The sequence below is a fragment of the Engystomops pustulosus genome, chromosome 6, assembly GCF_040894005.1.
Source record: "Engystomops pustulosus chromosome 6, aEngPut4.maternal, whole genome shotgun sequence".
Classification (NCBI taxonomy): domain Eukaryota; kingdom Metazoa; phylum Chordata; class Amphibia; order Anura; family Leptodactylidae; genus Engystomops; species Engystomops pustulosus.
In genome coordinates, this window is record NC_092416.1 from 159,848,218 (window position 1) to 159,869,230 (window position 21,013).

Here is a 21,013-nt window from a genome sequence, read left to right on the forward strand (position 1 = left end):
CTACCAGCAGTAGTACTACACCTCCCAGCATGTCCTGACTCCTCCACAGGCTGCAGATCACTACCAGCAGTAGTACTAGACCTCCCAGCATGTCCTGACTGCTCCACAGGCTGCAGATCACCACCAGCAGTAGAACTACACCTCCCAGCATGCCCAGCCTGCTCCACAGGCTGCAGATCACCACCAGCAGTAGTACTACACCTCCCAGCATGTCCTGACTGCTCCACAGGCTGCAGATCACTACCAGCAGTAGTACTACACCTCCCAGCATGTCCTGACTGCTCCACAGGCTGCAGATCACCACCAGCAGTAGTACTACACCTCCCAGCATGTCCTGACTGCTCCACAGGCTGCAGATCACTACCAGCAGTAGTACTACACCCCCCAGCATGTCCTGACTGCTCCACAGGCTGCAGATCACCACCAGCAGTAGTAGTACTAGACCTCCCAGCATGTCCTGACTGCTCCACAGGCTGCAGATCACTACCAGCAGTAGTACTACACCCCCAGCATGTCCTGACTGCTCCACAGGCTGCAGATCACCACCAGCAGTAGTACTACACCTCCCAGCATGTCCTGACTGCTCCACAGGCTGCAGATCACTACCAGCAGTAGTACTACACCTCCCAGCATGTCCTGACTGCTCCACAGGCTGCAGATCACCACCAGCAGTAGTACTACACCCCCCAGCATGTCCTGACTGCTCCACAGGCTGCAGATCACCACCAGCAGTAGTACTAGACCTCCCAGCATGTCCTGACTGCTCCACAGGCTGCAGATCACCACCAGCAGTAGTACTACACCTCCCAGCATGCCCTGCAGCCTGGGTGACCCTGCACGGGGCTTCCCTCCTCCATGCGGAGGCACAGGGCAGCGGTGCAGGGACACTGTACCTCTCTTGAGCTCCCGCTGCCACACGCTGACGATGGAGGCCGCGTGCTTCCGGTGATGGATCAGCCACAGGGACAGGGTCTGCACGCTCTGCTGCGAGTTGCTCAGCTCGGAGAGTTTCTTCTCCAGGGCCGGCTCGGTAAATGACGCCATGACTCTCCGATCGGGGGCCCCCCCTGGCCCAGCACAAGATGGCCGCCTGACCTCTCACCTCCGTCGCACATCACGTGGGCCCGCCATCCAGGGACGCGTTTCCTTGACTACCGCCTCCCTAAGCCCGGGAGCGCGGCGCGAAGTTTATGACGTCACTTCCGACATGTGTAACCGCCCTATCTGCTGCACCATGGGTTAAGGTGAGTGTGAGGAGAGTACAGAGGGAGCTGTGCGGGCTCCACCGCAGGGGAGACATGAGGGCTGTGCACCTCACACCGGCCACTGATAATAATAGCCTCAATGTGTTATCAGTAATGCAGCTTCCTGGGAGATTTAAAGGGATTGTCCAGGAGTTGTATGAAATATCCATAAACCAGAGGATGTAATTATGTAACAAAATGTTATCTACTCCCCTCCTTTGCCAGTCTTTGTTGCTACACTCACTTTTTAGCTGTTGCAGTTATTGGCAATTATAGTGTTTGATTACCATCATGTGACCACCGCAGCCAATCGGTGATCACGTACTGTCCAAGTCGCCGTCCTAACCTAGCCCAGTGATTGGTTGCTGTAGTCATGTGCACATAGCACTTCAGGAAAACCACCACTGCACAAACATTAACGTATGTGATTGTGATGCCACACGTCTCGTTTTCACACATTTTTGACGGTTTATCATGCGTTTGGCTGCTTAGAACCTGATTGTCTATTAACATAAACAGCTAAACACATGGTAAATGGTCAAAACACATCATCTGATTGGTGCGGTCGCACTTCGACTAGTGGGTGCTAGTTAGGATTAGGGTTCCCACCCCAAGTATATCGAAGACAATGTAATCCAAGCACTCCTTTGGGTATGAAGCTGAGTGATATTTTTATTACAGTATAACAATCACAATCGGTGACGTTTCGGGCCTGACACAGGCCTTTGTCAAATACAATGGTAGAGAGTATGGAGGGTATAACTGGTGTCCACAGCGTGTCCATTCACCACGCCATACTCTACGATTGTGTCAGGCCGAAACGTCACTGATTATTGATCGCTATGCTCTAATAAAGATATCACAGGTCAAAACACGTGTTTTTTAATGGACTGAAAAACCCTAACATGAATGTACTGTACAATTGATTCAAGTCCCCTACTGGAGCCAATTACAACCAGACCCTGTGCCTAATTGTGCCTAATGACGAAGCCTTCACCTTGTCATATAATAGTCACATCCTGAACTGGGAAAGGAAAGTATCAACACCAACGTGACAAGCCAATCTTGATCTATTCCCCCCAGTGAGTATATAACCACTTTACATACAACATGTAATCGTGACATAAAACAATGGACACAACAACAGAGCCTAGACAGACCCGATATAAGTGATTTGGGTCTGGTAGGTACTGCAGGTGCCTATTGTATGAAGGATCAACACTGCTACCATGGTCTTGGTAACCGTGACAGCAACAGAGGGATACCCTGAGGCAACTACATTACATACAAGCACACGCTCATTCATATATATATATATATATACACACACACAAACAATATCAATATATACAGCTATATGCACATACATTGATACAAATATGTATAAACTACCACATAAATACACACATGCACTTATAGCAACACATCATGCACATACAGGTTATATACATAAACACATCATGCACTTACCTCACTTATATTCACATGAACTAGCACGTACATACAAATATGCATATACTAACACACTAAAACACACATCTTGCACATACAGATTACATATAACACCATACACTTAGTTTACACCTATGCATATACTAACACCCACATCATACATTTATAAATGCAAACACTGTGGACCTGTGTGTATCATATATCACTATGAGATCTGTCCCCAGCAGTGTGGTCAGTCCGTGACACAGCATTTGTCACGTTCTACGGTCAGTTTGAATCGGCCTTTACCTGGACTAGGTGATTGGTGGGATTCTGCCCCCCCCCCCCCCCCCCTCTTCCGCAGGTTGTGCTGTTGATGATATGTCCATATCACGGAAATAACCACAGGGATCTCAGTTGTGAGACATATTTGGGTAAATTTATCAGAAGTGTCTGAGGTAAAACTGTTATACATCAGAGCTCAGCTTTAATTTTATATATTCTAATTTTTAATTTTGTGTGTATGTCTGTTGGAAAATGGAAGCTGAGCTCTGATTGGTCTCCCCCATTGTATCTATTAGCTTTTAACTTCTGGATGGATAATATTTCCATTCACTAATAGCAAACAGATCTTGAAAGACAACATTTTTATTTAAAGGAAACCCACCATCACAGATCTACTTAATAATATAGATCCGGTGGCAGGTTCCAGCCCTATTCTTTTTTCTTTTATCGAACTTTTAGTGCCCAAGATCTTTATAAAACATGTTTTTATCTAATATGTATGCAAATGTTCTTTAGAGGCTACTGGGATGTGGAGTAGCCACAACATGGAATCGGAGCTACGGCTACTCCACGCCCCAGTAGCCTCTTTCGATCCCTCCTACCATGCAGTCTTTATTTCGCAGTTCACTGTAGCTCCACACACTCGTCTGCAAAGCCGGAGTCCTGGCCACTCACAATAGTTCCATCTTTGCAGACGAGTGTGTGGAGCTACAGTGAGCTGCGCAATAAAGACTGCACGCCCCAGTTGCCTCTTTTGAGCCCTCCTACCATGGAGTAGCCGTAGCTCCCACTCCACATTCCTGCTACTCCCTGTCCCAGCAGCCTCTAAAGAAAATTTGCATATATATATTAGATAAGATTTTTATAAAGTTCTGGGGCACTAAAAGTTTCATCAATAAAAGCATAGGGCCGCCTTACATTATTGGAACCTTCTACAGTGATGGTAGATTTCCTTTAAGGGGTTTAAAATCATACATAACTTTACCTGGGAAAGTATAAGACCCTAATGGGGTCACCCATATCATAATTGCCCGTTTAAAGTTTCTGTGTAATTGTGGGCTTCCAGTGGATGGAGGGGGCCGTGCAGTCTTTACTATCTACTCGCCGGCTCCATGATATTCACTCCCAGATTACAGGTTGAAGGACATCCAGATGCCCCTACAACCACTATGGGGTATGGGAGTGTTGATCATGGAGGAGGGGGTCAGACAGCAATGACCGCACAGCCTCCTGAATCTGCTGAAAGTCAGCAGGACACAAGATGTCCTACTGCCTGGGGGTCACATGACTCCTGGAAACGAAACAGAAATTGTATTGGGTGAGTATTAAATGGGTGACCCTATTCAGGTCTTATACTTACCCTGGTAACATTCTGTAATAACCGTCAACCCCTTAAATCTTACTTGTATTATTTCTTTTCAATTCCTTGAATATAACTTTGTGTTCACTCCCTATAGGCCCCTGTCATATTTCCTTGAAACAAGACAAGCTGGACACCATGGCATCCAAGACTTATCCACATGGCGCTTTTGAAGGACTTCGTCCATTTTGTGTTCAGCTGACGATGGATCAGACTGTACAAAATGTAAATAACTTGCGAACGCAGATTTCTTCTACAGATGTCACAGCGCTTCAAGACCTCCTGGACTACATCCTTTTCCCTTTGCGTTTCTCTCTGAAGACATCGGGCCCAAAAAAGCCTGGGTTGGTGCAGGCTGTACTTGAATGCATCACCTATGTTCTCTCTGTTGCTAATTTGAAAAGTTCTGTCTCCTTACAGGAGATGTTTACTGAATTATGTAGCTGTCTACCCCCAGACCCTCTTCAAACGGTGCCTGAGGAGCTGAAATTGGCACTTGTTTTAGCAGTACAATCCCTTCTCCGATCCTCGGGTGCAGATATGTTAAGTGTACTATACAAGCCTTCTATGCTTCCCGAGATGGGATTCTCCATTACTCTTCTGCTAAGGCTTGTGGAATTGGAGAAGTCACGTGAGATCCGACTGGAAGCTTTGAACTGTTTGGAGAAATTGCTGATGCCCAATCTAAAGCCGAACACCTCTCTAGGCACTCTTTTTGCGTCCTTTCTTCCTGGCGTGTGTACAGTATTAACCAGGGTAATCTGCGGGGATCCTAAGCAAGGATACAAGGTAACAGCTGGTGCGGTAAGGCTCTGGGCTGGCGCTGTCAGTATAGTAATGTCTGACGAAAGTCTATCACAAGTGCCGGAAAAGAAACCTGTATACCCTGGGTTGTCTGGACGCGTGGCAGAACTTATGGTGCATCGGAACAAGACTTGGGTGAAACACTCTGCTAGCCGTTTACTAGTACATCTTGAAAAAATCACAGATCGTTGTACTGCTGACCGTCATTGGAAAGTGAGACTTGCACTTGTGGATTTGGCTCAGCTTTTGCATACCCGTTGCTGGAGTTCATTATCAGTGGCTGCTGGGAACCTCCTACAAATACTAGTAGGTCATATAAGTGATGATAGACCTGAGGTCAAGGCCAGGGCTCGTGAGGTGCTACTAGATATTTCAAAGGAAGGTCCAACTTCCAGGACGTTGGGAGAGGTGCTATCTGAAAGCCTCCATTCATTAGCTGTGACTCTTCCTAGACTACTTAGCTCTCAGGATGATGAAGGCAAGCTACAAACTTTAGCACTTCTTTTAGGATATCTGCAACTTCTTGGTCCCAGACTGAAACTTACTTTTCACTCTCCTGCTCATCTTCAGCGTCTTTCATCTGCCCTGCTACAGACACTAGAGTTAGACTTATGCTCGATTAAAGTTGTAGAAGAAAGACTTCCCAACCCAGTTGGAACTCTCAAGCAGAAAGACCTAGTGCATACGGGAGTCCAGCAGAAGACATTCCGCTTTTTCAGGGATCCACAGATTCTTTCCTCTATTCAGGGTGTCTGTAGGCTCTTGGGTTATTATGGAGATTTCTATTTATTAACAGACCACTTCTTGGGTCAATATCGAGGACAGAGGCTATCTGCCGTGATCGTCCTAAACCAGTTAGTATTAGGGGCAGCTGGGATTGATATTGAAGCACTTAATGGCGGTAACCAGACAATGGAAGCAAGTGAACTCTTGGATGCTATCCGACCACTTTTGGAAGAGTATATAGACCCTTCCAACTGGCATCTTCGTACATGCCAGGACAGTGATGAAGTGGTAGATCGGCTGGCGTTGCTTCGTGTTGGAGGTCCATCTAAACCAGCAATAAGTGACATGACTGCAAATGCTTGGAAACTTTGTCTGCAATTGGAAGGCATATCCTGCTTTGCCCGAGCCCTTGGCTGCAATTTCCGTGCACTACTTATAACTGCCTTATACCCGCTGCTCGAGAAGGCTGGAGATCCGTCATTAATGGTCAGTGGGACAGCAATGATGGCTTTGGACAATGTCAGCCGAGCATGTGGATACAAAGATATCAACCAGCTTATTGAACGCAATGCAGATTATTTAGCAAGTGAAGTCTCTGTTGGTCTCCGTCGCCTTAGACGCCGGCATGGGGGTGCAGCACGTGTGTTACATACTATGTTAGAGAATTGTGGGCCTAGTCTACTGCCTCTATTGTATGAACTTGTCCAGGATCTACTTCCCGCATTGGACCAGTCTCAGAATGAAGGAGCCAAGATCCTCTTCCCTGTACTTAATTCTCTTGTTACAGTATTAGGTAAATATAATCTTTAAAGTTAAAATCTTGATGATATCAAGTTGTATATTCATCTTTTTCCATGGTTATAGGATTTTTCTGTAAATGTTAGAAATCTTCCTCAGCAGCAGTGCAGTGGGTGGAGACTGTCTTTTATTTTAAAGATGAGTCTGTTATAAACTGCCCTCGTTTTCCATGATACTTTTGTATTCTCTCACAAAGTAATTTAGCAGTAAATTCTATGTAATTACTGCACATCAAGTGACAGGCAGTGTGTAATAAGCAGTAGAAACCAGAAGTGAAATAATTACATGATGTGCGTAGCCCTGTGTGAGCATACCTCTCAACTTCTGCTGAGACCAAAAAGGGTCCCACCCCTTACTCCACCTGCATTTACTTCAATTTCCCCCTTATTGACCCCATCTCTACACCACATGATACTGTGCCCAGTCCCCCTCATATTCTGCTACCCCTCACATTGTGGCCCTCGGCTTTCTTTGATGTGGTGGTGCCCTCATACTGTACCCCAGCTTCCCTTTGTTGCAGTTTTAAAAAAAAAAAAATAATAAACACCAGGTACCTGCCTGGTGGTGCAATCTGTAGGACTTGCTCTATCAGACTGAGCTGTCTGCTGTGAGACAGGAGGAGCTGTGAGCTGTAGGACTTGCTGTACCAGACTGCGCTGTTGATTGATGATTTTCCAGATAATTCCTTCTAATATGGCGTCCAGGAGACAAGAAAATGTTAATTGTTGTGACTTACAGCTTATGTTATAATGTATTGCTCTGGAATACCATCGGATGGACCATTTAGTTGTCTTAACCGTCTTCTTTTCTTCTAGGTAAATGGTTTCCTGCACCAGAAAGTACTGTCCAACCAAAAGATGGTGCATCCAACCATCTCCAGCCAAAGTTTAAGAGCCTAGCACAGGAGATGACACACTTCCTCCGGGATCATATACGGCAACAACGTATAGCAAAAGGAGACATCAGTGAGGATGAGGCAAAAGGTGACTTGATTACATGAATGCATGTAAAATACATACTGTATACTTAAAGTAAATCTACCATTTGATGTGATGCATTATGAAGCAAACATACATTGAGAATGCTGTAGCTACACTGATGCAGGATCATATCTTGGTTAATCCCTGAGCTGAGTGGTTTAGCTGATAAAACAGATATAACATTATGATATTGAAGCTCTGTCCCTTCTACGGCTCCTTCAGCGCTTCTCCTAGCATGTGAGTTTTTCTCGGCAGGAGAAGATGATGGAATCACTCTTCTCCCTGCCAGACAGAATAATCAATTGCTGCACCGTCCCCCAGCTGCTGTGTATGAGTGAATTAGCTCAGGTTGATTAGTCATGCCTGACTAACCTCCATTTGTAATAACAAGCTCAGTGTTGATCGAGACAGCCATGCTGATCCAGCTTTCCCAACGTCCTGAATGTTCTAATTGTTTTTTCAGAACCACTCAGCTCAGGGATTACACAAGATATGATCCTGCATCACTGTAGCTACTGCAGTCTCTAGGTATGTTTGCTTCATAATGGATCAAATCAAATGGTAGGTTTCCTTTTAAAGAGCAAATCCTCATAGTTGTTGTTTTTTTTTTTTTTTTTTTTTTTTACTATAAAAATAAAATTTTTAATCTCTCCTTCAAACATTACGCAGTCACCTTATTTATTTTCATGGATCCGCATTAATACTGCGCTTCCCTTGCTTTAGATGTGTCGCCCCCTTCAGTAGAAGATAATTACGACGAGAAGACCCCATTGCCCACCCACATCCAGATCACTAAAGAGGTGGCAGAGAAATGCACCCATTTCCTGGCACACAGTGACACGCAGCTTCGCATTCAGGTACAGTAGCAAAAATTGGGAAATTATCGTGGATATTAAGTATTCCTACTATTCCATTAAGTGTTCCTGCTGTAAAATAATTATTGAATTTTCTATGTGTATTGAGTTGCCAAAAATGCTCACAAATCTAAGTGTAAAGTAAAGAGTTCGGTTTGGTCAGTAAATATTCAGACACTGATTTAACACGTTGCGTTTTAGTTGTGTTTACATTGCCTTTTGAAACACATTAAAACAACTGAGGAGAGGAGGTTTCCTAATTACATGACTGTTAACCTTTGCGTTTACAAAACACACCAGTTAACGCGCATGTTAACAATGGTATGAATGGTTGGCAATGGTAGGAAATGGATAACACATATAAGAAGATACCACAGTCCCGGTGCCTGGATCTATGTCCCTGGTTTATCATGATGGATTTAACTGATAGATTTACTTGCAAGAAAATGTAACAATCTTAGGAGAGGCAGAATCTACAGTTCGGTGCTGGGGAACTCGTCAGTACTAAAAGACGTGGATTCCCACTGAAGATAACAGTGGTGGATGATGGCAGAATAATCTCCGTGGTGAAGAAAAGGCGACCAAGGGAAGACGGCGTGAGAGTAAATACAAAGGGGTCACTGCACTGTGCAAGTCACTCATAAGCCTCAAGGACAAAAAGTACAAATTGGACTTTGCTCAAATCCAGCTTGGTTGTGGAAGAATATTGTTTCCAAAGAAGAAACCAAGAACAATGGAAAGAAAAAAGCATGAAGAAGGTTGTAGTACAGCTCACGATCCAAACGCATAGCACATAGTCTGTATGTACACGCTGGAAGTGGTGGTATGGCTGGGGCAGGCATGGCTGCCAGTGGTACTGGGTCACTAGTGTGATGGCTGGGGCAGGCATGGCTGCCAGTGGTACTGGGTCACTAGTGTGATGGCTGGGGCAGGCATGGCTGCCAGTGGTACTGGGTCACTAGTGTGATGGCTGGGGCAGGCATGGCTGCCAGTGGTACTGGGTCACTAGTGTGATGGCTGGGGCAGGCATGGCTGCCAGTGGTACTGGGTCACTAGTGTGATGGCTGGGGCAGGCATGGCTGCCAGTGGTACTGGGTCACTAGTGTGATGGCTGGGGCAGGCATGGCTGCCAGTGGTACTGGGTCACTAGTGTGATGGCTGGGGCAGGCATGGCTGCCAGTGGTACTGGGTCACTAGTGGGATGGCTGGGGCAGGTATGGCTGCCAGTGGCACTGGGACATGATGACACAGGACAGAAGTAGCTGGATGAATTCTCATGTTATCAGACTTAGGCTACATGCACACTGCCGCAGCTCACCCCCGCCCCTCTCCATGGGAACATATGGGCCACGGCGCCGTAATACGGGAAAAGATAGGACATGTCCTATCTCTTCCCGGGCTACGGAGCGGAACGGTGCCACACGTGTGCTGCACCGTACCGCTGCCGTACGATGCCGTGAGCCCATAGAAGTGTATGGGGGACGTATATCGCCCGTATATACGTCCCCCATACATGTGAATGCAGCCTAACTGTGAGCCCAAATCCTGCCTAAGTGTTTGATAATACAGATGGACAATGGCCAAAAACATAAAATCCAAGCAACTCTTGAGATTATTTAAGCAAATTATGGAATGGCCAAGTCCGTCGTCTGATTTCATTTGTTAAAGACTAATATTCAGACAGAGAGGCCACAAACTAAGCAGCAACGGCCCGGCAGAGCATTACTTAGGGTGATGTCCATGAGTTCAGGACTTCAAGCAGTCATTGCCAACTAAGTATTAGAAATTAACATTATTTACAATCCTTTCACTTGTTTCTTTTGAGCCACTGAAATGAAGGGTATGGTGGTAATATACAGAACCAAAACTAGAAAAGTCTCGCTGTCCAAATATTTACGGACATAATTGTCTCAGCCAATGGGAGGGCCCACTTGACTGCCTCTATCTAACCCTGTACAAGCTGCGGCTATTAGTCTATTGTATCTTCTCATTCTACACTGTTTTTCTTTTAAACAAGGTGTTAGAGGGGTGTAGCTAGACTCTCTAATTCTGGGGCCAGGAACCTTTTGGCTGAGAGCCATGAGCACCACATATTTTAAAATGTAAATTTGGGTGAGCCATACAATATGCTTAAACCTAAATGCAAGTAAATGTGGGCATTTTATGTAAGAGCAACACTTTTAAAATAAAATATGGGAGATTCAGAAAAGGGTCTCAGAGCCAGGAGTCGTGCCCCCGGTAGCCAGGAGTCGTGCCCCCGGTAGCCAGGAGTCGTGCCCCCGGTAGCCAGGAGTCGTGCCCCCGGTAGCCAGGAGTCGTGCCCCCGGTAGCCAGGAGTCGTGCCCCCGGTAGCCAGGAGTCGTGCCCCCGGTAGCCAGGAGTCGTGCCCCCGGTAGCCAGGAGTCGTGCCCCCGGTAGCCAGGAGTCGTGCCCCCGGTAGCCAGCAAGCCCCCACTATCTATACTTAACTGTCACTTTGTCTCCTCTGGTGCTGCCATTACCTTTACTCCCATTCAACCCATGAATAAAGCACAGATTGACCAGAATAGAACACATATAAGGGTGGGGATAACAATTGTTGGCGCTTTGCTTAGGGTGCAAAGAGTTGGAGATCTTGATGGCATTTATTGATTGACTTGTAGCGTGATACAGTAAGTGCTTATTGGGGGGTCCCTGTGCTGGGGCCTACACTGGTTACAGGAGCGGGGTACGCTGCCACTCCTCTGTCTTGGAGTCTCTGCCTTTAGACTGTTGTACCGATGGAGATTATCATGAGATGTACCTGGTAGGACTGTAGAATAGATTGACTGTCTATTCCACTTTTTGGGGCTAGAGCCCGAGCTTCTTGTTGATGTGGATGTATGTTCTTTGTTCTCCACCGCACATTTGACACTTAATGAATGTTCCTACATCTTCTCTGCAGGCCCTGGACACTTTGCGTCTTTCTTTAATACCGCTTCATTCTCATGAGAAAGTTCTCCTCCAGCTCTCACATAAAATCTGGCCGTGTCTTGTGAGACGCTTGTTACATGACGAGCCTCTAGTTCTGCTGCGAGCCTTTCAGGTACGTCCATCATATGTAGCTCCATCTGTCTCTGGTCACAACATTATTCTCCCTTTGCCAGACATTTTGTCATTGTCACCAGTCAAGCTGTCTTCTTTTTCTTTCCCACCCCAGATGCTTGTGTCCCTCACTGCATCGTGCAAAGATTTCATCCAGCATCGCGTGTGTAAAGAAGCTCTCCCGGCCTTCCTCACATCCCTCCGCTCGCAGGCTCTAGTAAGCTGTCAAGCTGGACCTGTATACAGCCACACTCTCGGATTCAAGTTACAGAAAGCTTTATTGGATGGTTTAGGGACGCTGTGTGTAGATTTGGCATTCGGTGAGTCACCAAGGGGTACAGCTATACTCACAATTCTGCTGTTTTGCTAAAACTGCATCGTAAAAGGAGCAGCACTGTACAGCTACTTGTGTATTCAGCCTACTAGAATAACACTTGTAGGACTTGCCATATCAGACTAAACTGTGTGCGGTTAGATGGGAGAGGCTAGAGAATTTGAGCTATAGGACTTGCTGTATCAGACTGAAATGTTTGCAGTGAGACGGGAAGGGTTGTAGATAAGAGGAGAGTAGTAGGGCTTATTGTATCAGACCAAGCTATCTGTGCTGTAAGAGGTAGAGGGCTGTGAGCTGTAGGACTTGATGTATCAGACTGAGCTGTCTGCTGTGAGACAGGAAGGGAGGGGCTGTGAGCTGTAAAACTTGCTGTATCGGACTGAACTGTTTACTGTGAGACGGAAAAGATTGGGGCTGAGGAAGGAGAGCATCAAGGCTTACTGTATTGGACTTAATGATCTGTTTTATGAGATGGGAAGGGCTGGGGTGAGTTGCAGGACTTGATATATCAGACTGAGCAGTCTGCTGTGAGACAAGAGGGCCCATAGGCAGAGGTGTAACAGGGCACCAGTGAGCCCCAATGTAAACTTTAGATAGCGGCCACTTTTTCCTAAACTCTCGCCTCCCACACATTAAACTCTAATACAGATACATGCTACACAGATATAAACACACAGAACCAAACTGATATACGATATACATATATATTGTTCAGCGGCCTCTCCTTATTCATGAAATATCTAGCAGCAACTGCCTTCGTGATGAAATTTCCAGCAGCCTCCCCTCATCTATGAAATTTCTACCAGCAGCCCCCTTAATAATGAAAACACCAGTAGCGTCCCCTCATTCTTGAAATGTCCATCAGCAGCCACCACCTATTTATAAAAAGTCCAACCGCAGCCTCCCCTTACTAACAAAATGTCCAGCAGCAGCCTCCCCTCACTATTGTCTCAACAGGGCCGGTGTTGAGAAAACGACTTGTCTTCCACACTCCGCCGATCCCTTCGGCTTCATCCTCAGGTCTCTTTGCTGTGGCCGCATTGTGCGCAAGCAGAGCACACAGATATGTCACTGTTGTAATCAATTGTATGTGTGACATACACACAACTGATTGTCTATCTCGCTTATGGACCCACAGTCTGCTGCCATCTGGAAATCTGCGGACCGCCACCATTTCCGCAAATGTGAGATGTATGAGGAAATGGTATATACTATATACATGCTAGGGGGGTTATGTAAGGAAATGGGGTTTGTGCTGATCATCTGTGACACCAGGGCTGAAGTTTTATGGGTGTAGTAAAAATTATGTAAAATTGTATTCTTGATTATTTTACTCTGCATGTAACGAAAGGTTTATTTTTCCTGTAGGTGACTGTGATTTGCTGGAGGTGATTGATTCCTGTGTGCTTTATCTTAGTGCTAGACAACCCAAGCAGCTGCAGGAGGCCGCAGACAGGTAAGAGACTGACAACACCTACAAGCCCGTGGTAATATGGAAATCCAACATGTCATTTGTCTTTACGTTGACAATGGCCGATATATGAGGGGATCAGTTGGGACACACAATACACATTAGATTGACAGTAGGTAAAGAAGCGATCTGCTGGAGCTAAATAGTAAGCTTCTAACTCACCCCAAGTGCTTTATGGTCACCCATACATCACAGTATTGCTCTATGAAGTACTCCATGCCCCTTATGATGTCCCTAAGAGTGAGAAATCAGAAATCTTCTATGATGTGAAATACTCTTGTGTAAAAACCACAAAAGTGCTTAAGGAATGAGACCTTTATCGGCTAACGAGAAAAATGATATTTGTTGCAATCTTTCAGGGCACACAGGCCCCTTTATCAGGCAAGGTTACATCAGGGCCATGGGGTTTGATCTGGGATAGCAGGGGTCTCTGAAGTCCGTCTCTTGTGGTTTTGAAGTAAGTCCATGTAATGAGTCATAAACCCAGGTGCAAGATACTGGCTCCAGACCCCTGCCATCCTAGCCCCCCACCCCCATGGCCCTTCTCTGTGTAATCATTTTAGTGTAGCATCTCTCAAATGTTGTTTGTCTCTCTGTACTTACCATATATACTCCAGTATAAGCCTAGTATAAAATGTGCTGAGAACCCAAACTCTGCTTATACTCGAGTAAAGAAAAATATATCAAAACTCACCTTTCTGGCTTCCCCCGCTGCTGGCTGTATACAATGGGGCAGGGTCCGGCATGCTATATACTGGGGAGGCTGTGACCAATGCAATTCCCACCCTCTGCTTATACTAGGGTCAATAGGTTTTCCCACGTTTTTGTGGTAAAATTAGGGGCCTCGGCTTATACTTGAGTATATACGGTAATTTGTTTCCTTGCCTGAGGAAGGGGCCTGTGTGCCCTGAAAGCTTGCACCAAATGTAATTTTTCAGGTTACCCAATAAAGGTCTCATTCCTTAAAGGAAATCTACCATTTTGCATTGTGGACCAAACCTACCTTGAGAATGCTGTAGCTACACTGATGCAGAAACATATCTTGTTAAATCCATGAACTGAGTGATTTTTCTCAAAAAAACGATTATAAAATTGAGGGACTTGGGAAAGCCTGGCTGCCGTATATAAACCCATTACTTCCACATACACAGGAGCTGCCTGAACTGTCCAGACAGGATTAATCAACCTGAGCTGGGTGACTCATATACAGCAGCTGGTGCAGCCATTGATTACTTCTGCCTGTCAGAGACCAGACAGTGATGACTTATTCTCGGCTTATGCTGGGCAGGACAAGGCAGGGGCAGTGCATAATTAGGGTAAGAGGAGAAGCGCTGGGGCAGCCACAGGAGCGACAGAGGCTCATTATCTTTTTATAATAGTTTTTTCCGCAAACCCACTCAGTTCAGGGTTGCATTTCACACCTCCACCATCAGCAGCTGGTCACATTGTCAGTTCTCCAACATAATTTGCAGATGTGGAGATGTGCAGATTTGGTTGAGCTGCTAAAACTTTCAGTATAATTGCTGCTGGTAAAATATTGTCTGCACATTTATGTCAAACCTTGAGATGATGAGATGCGATATAAGCGAAGCGCTCTACAGGCCGGATACTGACCAGCCGCTCTCTTGTCTCCCCATCTTTTTACGCAGAACGTTACTTCGTCTTGCACAACTGGATCCGGATATGCTGTGGTCGTATCTATGTAGGTGGCGGAGCCCGCCCGAAGTCCCCCATTCGTCTCTTATCCCCCCGAATTGGACAGCCAAACCTCATGACGAATATACGCAGAATGTCTGCAAACTACTACAAAAGCTGAAAGGATTGTAGGTGGAAGCCCCCTAACACTTTTGGGTTTTAGCATCTTCTTCATGTCTGAACAGGTACCCACCTACCAAGATGTGGAGATGCCTCCACCCACCAACCTACCTGCAGGCAGACAGCCTGGATACTTCAAGCTTTAACCCCTTCTGTGCCTCATTTGTTATGATGCATTCGTTTCGGCTAATGCATCCGGATTCTTCTCCCCATGGGAGGGGCACGGTGTGGGATGATCGACTCCAACTGTGACCTGCTGCATTCAATAAATTCATTGTAATACGATGCGAGGGGGCGCCAGCTCAATAATCGGATGAGAAATGTCTCCTAATTAGGAACGGCATGGCGGTCGCCTGTGATGATAATGTAATAGTCAAAACTAAAATGAGCATGACAAGCTCCAGCACCCGACTGGGATCTGCAGGAACAGGGAGCGGACAGGTTGGATTTTTTTTATATGACAGATGTTATTGGGCTTGTTGGCCAGTGACATAGTAACTGCACTGAAAACGCACAGAAATCATGAAATGCAGCAGGATGGACGTCAGTATCCGATGGGGGGGGGGGGTTGTGGGGGTCTGATACCCAGACTGTCGATCGGCTTCTATTAATTTAAAGGGGGTTGTCCAGCCACTTCAAGTGTTTCTGTGCTGATCGGTGTGGGACCTCTACAGATCAGGGGTCCATTTTACTTTGAAAGAATGGATAAAGATGGGTCACACAAGCGCCTGCTTCTCCATTCATCTCTACAGTGCTGACCGAGATAGACGAGCGCAGTGATCAGCTACTCCGATCAGTGAATGGAGCAACACTCTGCCACCTTAATCATATGAGGTTCTGAAGACCCCCATTTCCATCTCTTGGGACCACAATCAGCAAGTTATCCTGTGGATCGGGAATAACCTGTTGGTTGGACAACCCCTTAAAGTGGGAGCAGAGCTGTAGTTTCCCAGCACCACTGCCATAGGGGGGGTCTTCTGGACCCATCTACTGGAGGGTACATTGGTGCAGGGTCCTGGAGATGGATAGGGCATCAATGTATCAATTGCTATGGGAACCAGAAATCCCCTTGCATGGTTTAGTATTCCATCCTAACGCCATATACAGTGCAGGTGAATGCAGCCCTATAGATACGCTTGGTGTATACATTAGAAAAACATCTACACTGTCTGACCTCTGCCTAATTTAAAGGGATTGAAAAACCATGGCTGCTTTCTCCCAAAAACTGTACCACCCCTGACTATAGTCAGTGCAGGTATTGCAGCTCAACTGTATATAGATGAATGGAACTCAATTGCACAACCCATGGTCAGTAGCTTATTTTGGGGGGGGGGGGGGGGATAGCCATATTTTTAGACAATCCCTTTAATGCAATGGCCACACTGGGCTCTAGAAGGACATTGTTTTGGCAGTGGAGGCCTATTGATGTATACATGGCAAGTGTAGCTATCACATCTATCGTGGCTCCATTCATCTGATGGAGGGTAAAAAAAAGTGTCCCTATGTCTATAGGTCTACCAGCTAAATGAGCTAAATAAACTTGTGAGGCCGAAATGTGATTGTAAAGAGTCTGCCCATTTGTATTCCTCAGACAGTTACCTTTAGAAATGCGATAACGGGAGAAGGTCTTGTAGCGGCGTCCTGGACGCCGCTGACCATGTCTGGCCTTGTCTGCTTCATAGTGAATTGATGACTTACATTCTCATGCACCTCGCAGCTCCGAGAACACATGCAATTTCTTGTTTCCAGAATTTCCGATTCTTACCTGTGAGTTGTATTCAGTATAAAGTGTCTATTTTTTTTAAATATTTAAAAGCAAGTTTTGGAATAAAATTCAGTAAAACTCTGTCTTTGTGAATCTTACTACCAAATCTATCAAAGAAAGAGATCAGGGCAATCGGTTCTAGGGTTAACAATCAACTTTATTTACATCCAGAGAGGCGTCACATGTTATGGTGGGCGACACGGCGCTAACCAGGACGGCTGCAGTCTCATGTATGGAGAACGTGGTGTCCCTCCCCAGTAATGAATAAATTCACAGTCACACCTAAGCAGAAAGGCATTGATAGAGAGGCCTACCATGTGTGCAACCTGGATCACAGGTATGGAAGCAGCGGTCAAAGCACCTACATAGTAAATCCACTCCATGGCGCCGGATACAGCAGCATATCAATGGCAAATGGTATCTGGGTAGCACATCTATACAAGCCTGTAATAAAACATTGCCGAAAAGCTATTCCCTCTAAGGCCATCTTAAATACTGTTTCTCAGTGACCTCAGAATATCATCTGCAGCCTTTATCCAAGTTGCCTACACCTTGAATTTTTTTGCAACTTGTCCTCCAACTTTAGGACGGAGTGGTTGTTCATATATTCTTCCTCAAAGGGGCCTTTAATCTTTCCAAAATGAAGGGAACTTAGAAGATTAGCTTGGGTGGTCATGTTCTGTCAACACTCTACTGCTGGCATGGCTAAGGGGGGTCAGCATCATTGAAGGCAACCTAGCTGGTGGCAGGAGATGCCAAGCTGATTTGAACATGTCTAAATGGACCAGTAATTTGATCTACCACCATCACTTTATAGAGAAGTTTGATATTGAGATGGATCAATCTAACTTATGTTTAGTTGATTTCACTCAGCCTATTCTGGGCCCAGCGGGAGGTCCTATCCAATGATTAACCACTATCTCTGTGTGTATATATAGGGACGACTTCCCACTGGACTTCCAAGCCAAGGGTGAGACATGACTTCAGCAGCATCTATTTACACAAAACTCTGCTCTACTCTGCTCCTCTGCCTCTATTTCATCAGGCCGGTAGATCGTATGTTGTCAGATTACCTTTAAATAGGTCTATTCTATGGTGTAGAAGTGGTACTTAAAAGTTTCGCATAAATAGTAAATTGCTCAACTCATTTAGAAACATATTCTCAAATTTATGTTGTGACTTCAAGATCGGAAATCTTTAGAGTTATAACTTGTCTTCCAAAAAAAAAAAGAGAAATGGGTATTACTCGAGCCTTTGGAAGGTCCATCCTCAATTCACTGCACTTTAGAGGCACCAAATAAGTCTACATTAACCAGCCTGTTCTAGATCTACAGTTCAACCATTCCATGAATGGTCAAGCCCAGCTTCCTAACGGAAGAGAAGGGTTTGCCTCTCATTGACCTGAATGGTCAACGACGTGGTCCCCTACTCTTCTTTCCACGAAAGTATAAGAGAAGCAGGATGAATACCAGCATTGTATGGTAACAACGTAAATTATTAAGCAGTAGGGTACGTCACCTCCGAGTTGGAGATCATTTACATTTTCTCGGACGAGAAGGCAAAAAAAATTGGGAGTCAATGGTGATGCCACAGATGGAGATGATGCCACAATTAAGCAATTTCTGGCATCTATATTCTTGGATAACATCAAGAAGGACTTGGTTAGATACTCTTAGCAATTTGACCATTACAGAATGTTGGCGAGTCCTATAAAATATTACGTTGAAAAGCGGATCAGTCAATGAGAGGCCTTTCGAATAAGGCTTTTACACTTTTACCCCATCCTATCTATTCTGTGATCATCTCACAGGCCATCTTGGATATATTTATACTTCCCATAATGCCACTGATGTAAAGGAGCTCAACAACTTGTATAGTCTGAGTAATGAGAGGGTTGGGTGGTAGAGTTATGACCGGAGGACAACGGCAGAGGAAGTTTCATTAGTTGTCCACATAGATAACAGTCTGAGCACCTTCGATGCCCTTCACCAAGAAAAGGAATAAGTCACGTGATGGGGTGAAGTAGTAATAGTCACTGTTCTCCGCTGGCCACTCCTGCTTGCAAGTAGACAACGATTTTCAGATGGAGAAGGGTGGGAAGCCTCTCATGCACTCCTCTGTACATCAGTGTCTGGGAAAAGTCCCCGCAGTCCATCTACACCTGGCACTGGTCACAGGGCTCTGCCGCTCGCTTTTTCAGCTCTTTGACTTGGAAGTGGCGGTGAGTGCTGGTGTCCTGTTGACGGTGAGGAACCGAACGGCGACCTGACTCAGTTTCCACACGAAGGAAGGCCTTGACGCGATGTTGCCTTCCTTTTCCATCACTGTAATCCAGCACGCGGCACTCGTAGGTTCCTTCATCGGAGAGCTTCACGTGAGACAAGCGCAGTTTGTGTGATATGTTGCTGCCAAAGACCTTTACCACCTGCGTAGAAAAGAAAGAGTTAATCCAGAAGGAGCAGATTCCCAACTGTGGACAGCGCTGTTTCGACCTGGTTGGGTGTCTTCAGTACAGTGTAGGGAACTGGTCTGGCTGAGTGGGGCCTAAATTGGCAAACTGACAGTAAGGAGAACTTTTATTTCCCGACTCCAGTCAAAAGCCTCTCACTCGGCAAACCAGTTCCCTACACTGTACTGAAGAGACACAACCAGGTCGAAACAGTGCTGTGGTGTGAAATATGTCTGAAACTCCTGGAAATTCACAAGGAAAGCTCTTTTAACTCCAGCAGTCACATAGAGAATGAACGAAGCAGCCATGGATGGATGAGTGACCTGCTGCTCCATTCCTTTCGAGATATGAGTCCCCCACCAATTGGCACATTACTCCACGCCTTCCTTTGGAAAGGGGATAACTTGTTGTAAATGGAATACTCTCTCATATTATAAAATAATCTCATAACGGTTCAGTTTTTTTGATAATAATTTATATCCATGTAGATAGATCTAAAATAGTGCCACACCTGGTTGCCTCTGGTATTGCACCTCAGCTTCATTGAATTGAATACACTGAGATGCAATATAATCACAACCTGTAGACGGATGTGGTGCTATTTTGAAGCAGCCGTGTTGGAGAAGTCCTCTAAGGGAAGGTCACCATAATTAAGAATTTGATACTAATCCGTCAAATAAAAACCAATCAAGTAATCTTCTATCACAAGACGCTGATATCATGCAGCTGGAGCAGTAACTACGAGAACATAACGGTGGTATATCCACACCTAGAGTGTATTACTGTGTGCATTAGAGTGTGTCTAGTACATTACTCTTCAATAGAGATAATTGTTTGCAGTCTTCGGTGGTCAATCTCAAACCCCCTGTTGTCCGTCGTAGACACGATGTATAAGGTACATTGCCTAATTCCACGTTTCACCACAAAGTTATTTAAGGAGCATTTCCCCATATCTACAGAACATTACATGGAAATATATGACGCCGGGTTGTCTTATAATATCCTATAGAGATACTTTCTGCTGCTTCTGTCACGTAACAGATGCGGGATGGCAACTACTAATGGCAGCAATTACAATGCCCATAGGGGTTGTCATGGCAGATAAATCTTCGGTAGGAGGGCATCCTGGATCTGTAATTTGGAAGGAGGTTGAGCAGTAAAGCTTGAAGAAACTCTCAACCATTTTGCTACTTTTATAGTGCAGTATAGGATATAATTTATATATGAGGTTATGTATTTTGTTTAGGCCTTCTCTATACATATTTTAGTCCCTTCTTCCTTTCCCGATATGGTTCATTTTATGCAATCTATATTTCCCAAGATGCCTCGGGGCAGCTGCGGCGGAGTCTCATTGCACTGCACTTGCTCTGCTCAGTGGCTCAGCCTAACTGATGCTGATACAGCTATCCCGTTCCCCTCAGGAATGAGGAAATAGAAAGAGACGCTAGCTGTGTGACTTGCTGAAGAGAATTCTGGAGTGAGGGGTGAATGAAGGGGTTGAAAGAGAAGCTGGCTTTGAGTGACAGTAAAGAGAAATCAGCTCCCTCATCACCCCTCCCTCAGGAATTCTCTTCAGAGTCGCACACAGCTTGCATTTCTCTCAACACCCTCATTCACCCCTCCTTCAGGAATTC

General features: G+C 45.5%; 3 protein-coding genes across 8 annotated transcripts in view; 1 reads left to right on the forward strand and 2 right to left on the reverse strand.

The window, feature by feature from the left end:
* RPRD1B (regulation of nuclear pre-mRNA domain containing 1B) overlaps positions 1-1,242 on the reverse strand; it is a 47,830-nt gene extending 46,588 nt beyond the window's left edge. For 2 of the 3 annotated variants that reach the window (XM_072112083.1, XM_072112082.1), the window contains exon 1: positions 894-1,096. In XM_072112083.1, the coding sequence (XP_071968184.1) occupies positions 894-1,044 (151 nt within the window). In that variant the 5' untranslated portion in view covers positions 1,045-1,096. The other variant, XM_072112084.1, reaches the window with a different exon arrangement.
* Positions 989-18,190, forward strand: TTI1 (TELO2 interacting protein 1). 4 transcript variants are annotated; one of them, XM_072112079.1, is made up of 8 exons: positions 989-1,244; positions 4,418-6,643; positions 7,464-7,631; positions 8,352-8,485; positions 11,406-11,546; positions 11,661-11,865; positions 13,248-13,335; positions 15,000-18,190. In XM_072112079.1, the coding sequence occupies exons 2-8, from the start codon at positions 4,459-4,461 to the stop codon at positions 15,175-15,177; spliced, it is 3,099 nt and encodes a 1,032-aa protein (XP_071968180.1). In that variant the 5' UTR covers positions 989-1,244; positions 4,418-4,458; the 3' UTR covers positions 15,178-18,190. The 4 variants fall into 4 exon arrangements, 3 of the variants coding, with proteins under 3 accessions (XP_071968180.1, XP_071968182.1, XP_071968181.1); XM_072112080.1 differs by lacking the exon at positions 989-1,244 and adding an exon at positions 1,295-1,426; XM_072112081.1 differs by lacking the exon at positions 15,000-18,190 and having other exon boundaries at positions 13,248-13,339.
* The window catches only part of VSTM2L (V-set and transmembrane domain containing 2 like), a 51,543-nt gene continuing 47,596 nt past the window's right edge, over positions 17,067-21,013 (reverse strand). Inside the window, exon 4 of the mRNA XM_072112085.1 lies at positions 17,067-19,355. Within this exon, the coding sequence (XP_071968186.1) occupies positions 19,086-19,355 (270 nt within the window). The 3' untranslated portion in view covers positions 17,067-19,085. The remainder of the gene's footprint in view (positions 19,356-21,013) is intronic.

Excerpts from the sequence above, each read along its gene's own strand:
- TTI1 (XM_072112079.1), top strand. The coding sequence starts at position 4,459 with ATGGCATCCAAGACTTATCCACATGGCGCTTTTGAAGGACTTCGTCCA. Across the intron at positions 6,644-7,463 it reads TTCTCTTGTTACAGTATTAG|GTAAATGGTTTCCTGCACCA; the intron begins GTAAATATAATC and ends CTTTTCTTCTAG. Across the intron at positions 8,486-11,405 it reads ACACGCAGCTTCGCATTCAG|GCCCTGGACACTTTGCGTCT; the intron begins GTACAGTAGCAA and ends TCTTCTCTGCAG.